This window comes from Mus pahari, chromosome 4 (genome assembly GCF_900095145.1).
Source record: "Mus pahari chromosome 4, PAHARI_EIJ_v1.1, whole genome shotgun sequence".
NCBI lineage: Eukaryota > Metazoa > Chordata > Mammalia > Rodentia > Muridae > Mus > Mus pahari.
Genome location: NC_034593.1, coordinates 92,689,770 through 92,701,686, shown reverse-complemented (window position 1 = coordinate 92,701,686; position 11,917 = coordinate 92,689,770). Strand labels below are relative to the sequence as shown.

The window sequence follows — 11,917 nt, the reverse complement described above, 5'->3', positions numbered from 1 at the left end:
GGCTGATGGGGCCTGGGACAGAATTTGGAAATCTCAAAGCCCATCTCTAGGGACACACCTCCTCCAAAAAGGCCACACCCAGTCCTCCTCAAATAGGTCCACTAAGTAGGGACCAAGCAGTCAAATATAGGAGAAAGTTGGGCCCATTCAAACCACCGCAGGTGCGTCTCTGATGGAGAGCATCAACTACACCACAAGCTAGACACTTAGCATTTATTCGCATACAATAAGGAGTCAGGATAGCTCGTCTTAGTTGAAGTTCCCTGAGACTGGGTAGCCTCAAGTTATATCATCTCAGAGGAGGAAGCAGTGGGTGCTAGTCTTTGCACACACTATCAATATCCACACATGCAACAGAGGAAGGCTTTGCTATTCCCGTAGGTCTGAGGCATTCATCTTTTTTTGACATGGCTGCACTCCCATCAATAACCCACATTCACTTAGGATTTCCTTTGATTTGCACTGCTAAATTTATCCCACCAAAGGAAATATCAGCTAAAGATAAAGGAACACATTTCTATTATTCTGTAATGTCATACATACAAATAACCTTTTTTGTATGCATCAGACTTTTCTCTTGAGAGTACCCAGTGCAGCTTGATTTCAATAGCTGAATTTTTAAAGGACGATCTGAAATAAATGCTAATGAGTGATCTGGCTCTTTGATGAAACTATCAGGGTTGGTGAACTTGTCAGAATTAATGTGAAACTGAGGAGGTGAAGCTGAAATGCTTTGGAGAGCAGTGTTTTTAAATAGCTTCATTTTTCTTCCTCTTTAGAGCAGATGCAGATTTCATGGTCTCTATGTGGATGCACAGTGGTATCCTCTTCAACTGCTTTCTAAATGCAGTCCTGTGGCTTTAAACAGTATGCTTGCATTTATAGCATGCAGATAACAGCATAGAATATAAAAAGGAACACTTAACCTTATGAACATCATTTATGAAATGTATTGCTATTATGATGTCTCTATTTGGGAAGAGGAAGGGGAGAAAGAAAAAAATAGGGCAAAACAGATAAAGAAAAAGAAAAGAAATAGAGCCAAAAAAAATTTAAAAATAGCCATCAAGGTACCTCAGGGAACTTTCGAGTGTGAATACAATGTAAGCAGCCACTGCCACATTCTCCTGCCTCCAGGTCACATTATTCCCATATCCTGAGAAACTGAGGTGTATAATGATAATGATGATGATGATGATAATAATAATAATAAGCTAGGTTGTTTGGTTAAAGTAATTTCAAGATAGCATTATTGGGCTGTGGTAGTCACTACTAACTGCTTTTAAGCAGTGTTTACGGTACCTGAGCCGAAAGATATGAAAAAGTGTGCAGTTTTGTGGGTGGAAAGGATCTTGATCAAGCTTAAACTGGCAGACAAAAGGGTGTACGTGTTAAAAATATTACTGCAGTTTAGGAGAAGCCTTTCAAAGCAAGAGGCTCCTCATAATCAATGCTTGATACACTGAGAGCTCTAGCTTTCAAAAAACCCAAATTCATTTGTAAGGAGAGAGTGAACTGAGAATGCACCTGAACAAAAGGGTTCTCTGCAGGGCCCTCTGCCTGGAAACAACCTCCTAAACAAGTGTTTCCCTAGCTTCAGCCTTGAAGGCAGATAGAGGATGCTGTAGTTGGAGTCCAAAGAACCGGTTTATGTCTTCAGTGGGCGACAGAACTTGGAGGTCAGCACTAATTTTGCAGGCAGGCTAGATTCGAGAACGAGGGGCCGTGAAAACTGTACTGACCACTGAGGTCAGGCAATACGCGTGCTTCCCTGCAGGCCGGCCTTGGAGGCCATTGTATGAAGCTGTGAAGGTCAAGCCTAGGTTATAATGGAGAATCCAGCATGATTGGAGATGCCAGGACTGTGAAGCCTCTGCTGAGGAAAGATACAGGCATGATGTGGAGTTAGCCCAATTGGGGAGAGCTGGGTCAGGGCATGTCTCAAGACTATAATGATGATATATCTAGTTAGCCAACTCTGCTTCTTTGATTTCCCTCCCTTTTACTTAAGTTAAAACACACTAATTCAACCTGGTAAATGTCCTTTCCAGCCGACACCTCATCTCCACTACCCCTGTGATCGATCATTCAGGTCCTTATATCTTGCCCTAGGTATTAAAACGGGCTCACTTCATAAGCGGGAACCATTCTTCATACCATGAATTTTCTTCCTAACATGATCATGCTAACCCTGATGCTCAAAATTTCATGATCCTCATCTGTAATGTCCAAAACACGCCCCCGCCCCCAACCACAGTTTTAGCCTTCACCTCTTCTTTTTATGTCCAGCCTTGGCACTTTGTTTTCCCACCCAGTCTCCCCCACCCCCCACCCCCCATCCTACTTCTTGGTCTTATTGAGACTCACAGACTGTTTTGCTTGCTTAGTCGCCGGTATTGTGTAGCCACAGCAAACGCAGTTACAAACACATACAGGAAGTTCTACAGACTCCCAAAGCCATCTTTAGCACCCAGTGTCCACAGGACTCCTTAGAAATGACTCCTTTTTATGGGGCTTATGGCTGTAGCAGAGGACTCATGTTTGGTTCCCAGCATCCACCCGGCAACTAACAAGCATCTGTAACTCCAGTTCCACGGACTCCAACTCCCTCTTATGGACGCCCAGGACACTGCATGTTATAGAGTGTTTCATGTGGATACATAAATACATCCACATGAAACACTCTATAACACACGCAGGAACACAATACACCCTTCAAAAGAGAAGGGAAGAAATGAGACTCCTTTAAATGGCTATACACCAACGAGGGGGTGGGGCGGGGAGAGCTTTCCCAGCGTCCTCCGTCAATTCTGAGGACAGACTTGGTGGAGAACCAGAACCTGGCGTGTGGGAAGGGAAATCCCGCGAGAAGTGCTGCGCGCGAGATCTCGGCCAGCTGGACCAACGGTTAAATTGAGCCGGTCGAGGCCGGCTGCCCAGTCCGGCGAGTTCTCGGGCTCCCGGGAGGTTCTGAGGAGAAGCTCGCGCTTCCATTCCATGTCGTCTTCATAAAGCGGTGCTCGCTCGCGGGGCCGCGGGCCGCGGAGCCTGCCAACGGTGAGGGTGTGGAGGGTGTCCGGGCCCGGGGTCCACGTGCGCAGCTCCATCACGCGTGTCCGGGGACGCGGCTTCGCGGGCTTCGCGGGCCAGGGAGGCCCGGGGCCTGGGCCTGGGCCTGGGCCTCTGGTTGTGGCGGGCGGCCTTCGAGGTTCGGGCTGGGCCCGTGGCCTCGTGGCCGGCCGGAGCGGGGGAGATGGTGCCACCGTGCAAGCCACACGCGTCGCGGGGTGACACGGACGCTGGGCCCCTCTGAGGGACCTGGCTCACTGTGCTTCGGCCTCGCTCACCGAGCCGCGTGACCTCTTCCCTTTCCCCGAGGCCCAGTAGGCAGCATGGAGAAGCAAAAGCCCTTCACGCTCTTCGTCCCGCCCAGGCTAAGCAGCAGTCAGGTGTCGGCCGTGAAGCCGCAGACGGCGGGAGGAGATGCCAACTACTTCAAGGTCAGCTTGCGTGGGCGCTCCGGAGACGGTGCCTGGGCCTGGGAGGGGACAAAAGGCGCGTGCCGATGCCGCCGAGCCGGGAGACCCGAGGGCCAGCCCTAGAAAGTTCCATCCCTAGAACGCACGCGGTCAAGGGCGAGAAGGGTGACTTCCACACCACGGGCACGTGTGCGAGTCCACGGAGACACGAGAGAGAGAGAGAGAGAGAGAGAGAGAGAGAGAGAGAGAGAGAGAGAGAGAAGAGGGAGGGGGGAGAGGGGAGAGGAGGGAGGGGAGAAGAAAAGGGGGGAAGAGGAGAGGGGAAGAGGGGGAAGAGAGAAGAGAGACGGATGATAATAAGAAAAGCATGCCTTGCACTTTGTATGTTACATTAATCACTGATATACCCTAACATTTGGAATGGCTTTTTTTTTTTTTTTTTCCGTAATTACAGGCCTTATTGTATGTTACCAACATTGAAACTTTATTTAGTCTCCTTTAAAAGTGATTCTTGTAAGGATTCACTGCTGGGCTAGAGAAGGGGCCCCGACCCCAAGAGCACATATAATTCCCAGTATTTCTACTCTTGCAGGGTCGGGTCTTTGATATTTTAATTTTGCATGCTGTAGATAATTTCTGCTGTAGCCAAGACATCTCATTGATATTTGATTTAGTAAGGATCTCAATTTGGTTGAGGGGGATCGAAGGAAACCATATACTATTGAAATTACTAATATTCTAGAATATCTACAGAGTTTCTTTTATGTAATAACAGTAAAGTAGTATTGAACAGAATATTTTAAAGAACCTCTTTGTATTTCTAGACTGTCAGCAAATGTATAGAAGGTGATTTTGGTGTTCCATTTACAATGTCCAGTCTATCAAAAAATCGGGAAAACATGGATACAGGTAGGTTTGGACAAATATGTACATTTTCATAGAAACATTTTGTTATATATATTGCCAGTTATACAACACAAGTATTACATTAATACTCTTGACATTCAGCTAGATAATATAAAGTGATGCTCTCATATTTAATAACATTTTCTTATTTTACAGATCCTGCTTTTCAAAAACTTAGTATTTTGCCTATGCTCGAACAGGTTAGTAAGAGTGTGTTAGAGATTGAATTATTTGAAGAAAAGAATTGGTAGTTGTGGGATTAGTTTTATGTAATTTAATTCTTATTACATTTGTGTGTATGTATGCTTATGTATATTTGTATGTATGTGAGTGTCGCACATACCATATGTGTGGAGGTCATACTACAACTTGTAGACCTGGGCTCAAATCAGGTTCTCATTGTGGCCATCATTGTTATTCATGGAGCCATTTTGCTAGTCGTAGTCTGGTGTATTTAACTGTCATTAGTTTTAAAAATACAATCTTACAGGTGTTTTTTTCTTTTTTCTTTTTCTTTTTTTTTTAGGTTGCTAATTCTGGCAGTTGCCACTATCAGGAAGGAGTAAATGACTCTGATTTTGAGGTCAGATATTTCCTTCTTATTTCTGGAATTTCATTTATTATTTGAATATACATTTTTAAATTCCCAAAGTATTCATATTTGGTTAATGTTTTAAAATATTTGAAGTTTTTCTTTTAGTGGCTCTGGGGACTAAACCAGAGCCTCATGTACTTTAAGTGGCAACTGATCTACAACAAAGTTGTATCCATATTCCAGATATTTTTCCTCTTAAAGTATTTGAAGTGCTAAACGTTTGTATTTTCCTAGGTAAAAGAAAACAATTCTCTTGGGGAAATTAAATTTTAAATAAAAAATTAAAACTAGAAGAGTAGAGATAGATATGTGGAAAGGCCAGCATTTTACAAAAATAATCTTTTGACAGGTAAAATTGTCATTTGGCTGTGTTTTTTAATTAGATATTTTTTTTATTTACATTTCAAATGTTATCCCCTTTCCTAGTTTCCCCTCCCCAAATCCCCTACCCCTTCTGCCCTCCCCTTGCTCTCCAACCCACACACTCCCGTTTCTCAGCCCTGACATTCCCCTATACTGGGGCATCGAGCCTTCACAGGACCAAGGGCCTCTCCTCCCATTGATGACCGATTAAACCATCCTCTGCTACATATGCAGCCATTTGGCTGCTTTATTGTATAAGAAATTTATTTGTAGAATATGGCATAGTTTTTGTATTATAAGAATCATTCTTACAGCATATCTTATAAATTAAGGGAAATTTCAGGGCCTGATAAGTGCTATATGTCTATTGCAAGGGTTAATAGTGTCACAGAATAAAAATTTTAGAACCAGTATATATTTTGATATTTTGATAAATGCAAGCAAATATCAGTTTATTTTTAAAATACGAGATTTGGAGTATAGTTTCATGTTAGAGTTATGTTATTTGTTTAGTATGTCAGATGCCCTGAATTAGCGCCCCAGCTCCAACATAAAAAGCAAACCCAAATTCCTCTGGCATTTATCATATGATACAGATAAAAAAAGTCAAGAACTCTAAAATCTCAGGCTCATTGAAAATTACATATTTTAATTACTACTTTCTTGTCATATTCTTAATATACTCTTAATCCTCAAATGATTTCTCTAAACAAAATGCTTTAATACAATAGTTAACTTTTATGTATTTCCTGTGGAGTGATGTATTTTAACTGTTATTGAGTCAGATTCTCTTACTGAATTAAATTGTTTTTAACTTTAGCATTTTTCAGTCTTGATTTTATTCAGTAATTTTAGTGAAGTAGCATTTGATGTCATGATACTATGAAAGTTAATCTTGCTACAGTATAAATCGAATAGACAGTTTGTCACCATTAGTATATATGCATATATGGTAGGTAACTGTTGTTGGTTATATTAAAATTTAGACAATTAACTTTTGGAAATCCATTTAAGTAGAATTCAGAGCCAATGAGCAGACTGTATTCAAAGCTGTATAAAGAGGCTGAAAAGATAAAAAAGTGGAAAGTGAGCATAGAATCTGAATTGAAGCAGAAAGAAAATAAGTTGCAAGAAAACAGAAAGATAATTGAAGCCCAGCGAAAAGCCATTCAGGAACTTCAGGTATAATGGCATTTTGGATTATAAATATGGCAAATAAATACTATTTGAATAAAAATAAAAGAAAAAAGGTAAAAATATGGCACACAGTAAATATTAGCACAATACTGTTGGAAATAGAACATTAATTCAAAGTGAATTGCATTTATGTGGCAGATATTTTTGAGAACAAGGCTTTTTGAAATTTCACTAATAAAAGTTACAGGTCAGATTCAGGAATGAATACAGGACAAATTCCACAAAGGTGATTAAGGAAATAATTAGATAATGACAAATTTAGTCACATTCATTTATTTAAAAAAGTTTAAAATTTTATTAAGTCCTATTATTGATGTTTAATTTGATGTGATATATATCAGAATGTATTTATAAAACTTTGAGCTGGGTAGTGGTGGCACACACCTTTAATCCCAGCACTTGGGAGGCAGAGGCAGGCAGATTTCTGAGTTCGAGGCCAGCCTGGTCTACAGAGTGAGTTCCAGGACAGCCAGGGATACACAGAGAAGCCAAGCCCTGTCTCGAAAAACCAAACCAAAACAAAACAGAACAAAACAAAAACCAACAAAACTTTGAAACTGTTTAGTTATATCATAGAATGAGAAAAAGTCAAAGTACAAGCAGCTACACTTCAGTATTATTAGAGATAATATTCTCTAAATATTATTGAATGATTTTACTGGTCATTCAGCACATTTTAAGCTGGTGAAAGTGAAAGGTTCATCCCTCCCTTTTTACATTATTTAATGTATGAATGTGTGTGTGTGTGTGTGTGTGTGTGTGTGTGTGTTTAGGTCAGAAGACAGCTTCTAGGATTCAGTCTTCTGCCTGTATCACGTAGGTTCTGAGGATTAAACTCAGATTGCCAGGGATGATAGCATATGTCTTAATTGGCTTAGCCATCTTGTACTCCCTTTCCATTTCTTGAGATGGGGTTTAGTCTTGTGTAGCTCAGGCTGGCCTCAGACTCCTGATGTTCATGCCTCCACCTCCCAAGGAGTGTCATATTTTTATGGACAATTCATAAACTGTAACAAAAATTTTCCTTTTATGCAGAAAGAAAATTTTATAGAATTTATTTAATAACATGCTAGTTAAGAAAACTGGCTTAATAATTACATTTTATGATCACTAATTTTTAAATGAAATGTAATTAACTTATTCTGTTTTATAAATTAGTTTGAAAATGAAAAAGTAAGCTTGAAATTAGAAGAAGAAATTCAAGAAAATAAAGATTTAATAAAGGAGTAAGTAGTAATTTTACTTCCAAATTTATTAAAATAATTTTTATTTGTTGGGTACTTTTTTTGTATATTATATTATAGCAATAATAATTTCTATCTGAGTGTGTGGGGAGCCTAGAAAGCTCTGAGTGGTTGTGGAGGGAGTGGATGACATCCTGAGTGAATGTCTATTGTTTGATGTAGCTAAGCCTTAGACCCTTAAGAGTGGTGAAGCCTTCTCAGGGTGAGGCATGAGGGATAACAAAGCTTTCCTCTGGTCTAAGAGAGAATGTTAACTTTATGCAAATAAGAATGTTTATTAATGTTTGACCAGTGGGTTCAAGCACTGGTAACTGTAGCTTCTTCCTCCTGAGTGATTAATACCTGAGGCTGCTCCCCAACAGAGTCCTTCTACCAAGACTAACTAACTAGCTCCTCTTGGTGTGTTGTACATGTATTTATTATGTTTATTATATAATTTCATATTATTATATATTATATACAATATAACATTTTATAACCATATAACTATATAATTATATATAACGTATACTAAAACAACATACTTCTGTAATACATAATACTTACATATATATAAAATGTTACATATGTAATATATAAATTATATGAAATATATCACATATTGTATAAAAATATGAGATAGTTAAATTAATATTTATTTATTGTATACAACACAGTTGTTGCATAGTTGGTGTATCTCCATCAGAGTGAGTGCAGCTCACCTGATGCTGGCTTTTCTATATATGTGTCTGTGTGTCCTTTCTTCATTCCTTTGCCACTTTAGTTAGGTTTCCAGGACTAAGCCATCAACTTATGGCACTAATGCTATGGAAAAAAAGTATACCCATTTTACCTTTTTAGATTTATCAAGCTGTCTAATGATGAATAACTTCTCACTTTCTAAAATGTCAGGTGTCAGGAAGAGTCATTTTCTGGAATCAAAAAAGATGCCTTAAAAGATGCCTAAACTACCTTGGCATATTTTCCATCTACTTGTGTCACTGTTTCCCTAGAAGCAACACTTAAAGAGTCAGCTCAATTTGGAAGTGCTTTTCCCTCTGAAATGCTGTTTTTTAAAAAAATCCTTTTGGTCTGTAATAATTCATTTGTCCTGAAAAAGTAAATGTTTGAAAAATTAAACCAAATTGTTCTTTATATTAGTAAATTATTACCTAGAGATCTTATTCACACAATGAATACCTGCTGAGAAAATTAACCCTTTGGTTTTAAAGGTTAGGCATTGTGCTCGCTCCTTCCTTCCTTCCTTCCTTCCTTCCTTCCTTCCTTCCTTCCTTCCTTCCTTCCTTCCTTCCATGTCTATTAGAAGGTTGAGTCATCTTGGATGAGGGAGCCTCTAACAGATTGAACTGTTGAACTGTGGGCAAGTCTGGTACATTTTCTTGATTGATTATATTGATGTGGGAGGGTCTAGCCACTATGGGCAGTGCCATTCTGGGCAGGTGGTCTCAGCTGTTAAAGAGAGGAGGCTGAGTAAGCCTTGAGGAGCAAGCTAGTAAATCAACTTTGCTCCATGTTTCCTGCCTTTGCGCTTGCTTGGTTTCTGTCCTGATTTCCCTCAGCGATTGACTGTGATCAGGACTTGTAGGTCAAACTCTTTTTCTAGTTGCTTCTAGTCATGGTATATCATAGCAATAGAACTCAAACTAGGACAGGCATCAAGAACAGTCTAGGAATAATTAGTAAATGAAAAGTTTAACCCTGTACACTTATCATTTCTCCTAGACAAATCTGGAACTTTTTTTCTGAAAGGGTATTCATAGTAATAGTAACTTGCTAGAGACTGGGAAGGAGCTGTCCCTTTTACTTAGAGGAAGAAAGCAATTATTAAGTGATTTGCCAACAGTACAGTCTCTACTTGATTGTTACTGAGTGATATACAGTGTATATAAAATTAATGTTTAAAAATTTCTCCAAAATTATATATCTCATGACTATATATATCAAAATCATGTATGATTTTGCTTTCAGCTCAGATTACACTTAGGGAAACTTTTTTTTTTTCAGGAATAATGCTACAATACATTGGTGTAATCTACTCAAGGAAACCTGTGCTAGATCTGCAGAAAAGACAAATAAATGTAGGTATCTTTTTTGTTTTATGTGGTTTTATCAATTTATTACTCATTTAATGGTGGAGGCAGGAGGAAAACCTGCCTTTTTAGTTTTTGGACTTTATTTTTAGTTGATATTTTCTTTATTTACATTTCAAATGTTATCCCCTCTCCCAGTCTACCCCTCCCCCAGAAAGTTCCTATCTCATCCCCACCTTCCCCTGCTTCTTCTATGAGGATGTTTCCCCTCCCTACCCTGGCATTCACCTATTCTCCTACACTGGGGCATTGAGCCTTCACAGGACCAAAGGCTTTCTCCTCCTGTTGATGCCCAACAAGGCCATCCTCTATTACATATGCAACTGGAGCCATGGGTCTTTGGTTGATGGTTTAGTCCCTGGGAGCTTGGGGGTATCTGGTTGTTTGATATTTTTATATTATTGTTCTTCCTATGGGGTTGCAAACCCTTTCAGCTCCTTCAGTTCTTTCTCTAAGTCCTCCATTGGGAGTGTTCAGTCCAATGCTTGTCTGTGAGCATCCACCTCTGTATTTGTCAGGCTCTGGCAGAGCTTCTCAGGAGACAGCCATATCAGGCACTTTCCAGCATCCACAATAGCGTCCAGGTTTGGTGGCTGTATATGGGATGGATCCCCAGGTGGGGCAATCTCTGGATGGCCTTTCCTTCAGTCTTTGCTCCACACTTTGTCTTTATATTTCCTCCTGTGAGTATTTTGTTCACTCTTCTACGAAGCACTGAAGCATCCACATTTTGGTCTTCCTCCTTCTTGGGCTTCATATGGTCTGTGAATTGAATCTTGGGTATTCCAAACTTTTGGGCTAATATCCACTTATCAGTAAGTGCATGCTGTGTGTGTTCTTTTGTGATTGGGTTACCACACTCAGGATGATATTTTCAAGTTCAATCCATTTGCCTGCAAATTTCATGAAATTATTATTAATATTTTCTATTTTGTTATTTCAAGACAGGGTTTCTATGTATAACCCTGACTGTCCTGGAACTCACTTTGTAGACCAGGTTGCCCTCGAACTCAGAAATCCAACTGCCTCTGCCTCCGAAGTGCTGGAATTAAAGGTGAGCGCCACCACTGTCTGACAAAGTTATTATTTTTAATAGCTGGGTAGTATTCCATGTACCACATTTTCTGTATTCATTCTTCTGTTGAGGGACATCTGGGTTCATTTCCAGCTTCTGGCTATTATTAATATGGATGCTATGAACATTGTGGAGCATGTGTCCATATTACACGTTGGAGCAATTTCTGGGTGTATGCCCAGGAGTGGTATAGCTGGGTCCCCAGGTAATTCTGTGTCCAGTTTTCTGAGGAACCACAAGCTTGATTTCCAGAGTGGTTATACCAGCTTGCAATCCCACCTGCAATGGAGGAGTGTTCCTCTTTCTCCACATCCTCTCCAGTATCTGCTGTCACCTGAGTTTTTTATCTTAGCCATTCAGACTGGTGTGAGGTGGAATCTCAGGGTTGTTATGATTTGCATTTCTCTTATGACTAAGGATGTTGAACATTTCTTTAGGTGCTTCTCAGCCATTTGAGTTTCCTCAATTGAGAAATCTGTTTAGCTCTGTTCCCCATTTTTAAATAGGGTTATATGGTTCTCTGGAAACTTCTTGAGTTCTTTGTATACATTGGATATTAGTCCTCTATCAGATGTAGGATTGATAAAGATCTTTCCCCAATCTATGGGTTGCTGTTCTGTCCTGTTGACAGTGTCCTTTGCCTTACAGAAGCTTTGCAATTTTATGAGGTCCCACTTGTCTATTGTAGATCTAAGAGCATAAGCCACTGGTGTTCTGCTCAGGGACTTTCCCCCCTTTACCTATGTGTTTGAGGCTCTTCCCAACTTTCTTTTCTATTAAATTTAGTGTATCTGGTTTTATGTGGAGGCCCTTGATCCACTTAAACTTGAGCTTTGTTCCAGGAGATAAGAATGGATCAATTTAATTGTTATTGTGATTAAGTAAGAGATTACATAGGAACACTCAGCTAGCATAATACAAAGTTTAAATACAAATACATAGCCTAGAAAAAGGTCAAATTGAATATG

At 39.8% G+C, this 11,917-nt stretch overlaps 1 protein-coding gene across 2 annotated transcripts in view; it reads left to right on the top strand.

Annotated features, from left to right (window-relative positions):
* The first annotated feature begins 2,944 nt into the window (after nucleotides 1-2,944).
* The window catches only part of Sycp1 (synaptonemal complex protein 1), a 95,642-nt gene continuing 86,669 nt past the window's right edge, over nucleotides 2,945-11,917 (top strand). Inside the window, exons 1-8 of one of the 2 annotated variants that reach the window (XM_021196181.1) lie at nucleotides 2,945-3,057; nucleotides 3,379-3,500; nucleotides 4,304-4,388; nucleotides 4,542-4,585; nucleotides 4,912-4,968; nucleotides 6,361-6,525; nucleotides 7,699-7,766; nucleotides 9,789-9,862. In XM_021196181.1, coding sequence (XP_021051840.1) covers nucleotides 3,393-3,500; nucleotides 4,304-4,388; nucleotides 4,542-4,585; nucleotides 4,912-4,968; nucleotides 6,361-6,525; nucleotides 7,699-7,766; nucleotides 9,789-9,862 — 601 coding nt within the window. In that variant the 5' untranslated portion in view covers nucleotides 2,945-3,057; nucleotides 3,379-3,392. The remainder of the gene's footprint in view (nucleotides 3,058-3,378; nucleotides 3,501-4,303; nucleotides 4,389-4,541; nucleotides 4,586-4,911; nucleotides 4,969-6,360; nucleotides 6,526-7,698; nucleotides 7,767-9,788; nucleotides 9,863-11,917) is intronic. The other variant, XM_021196182.1, reaches the window with a different exon arrangement.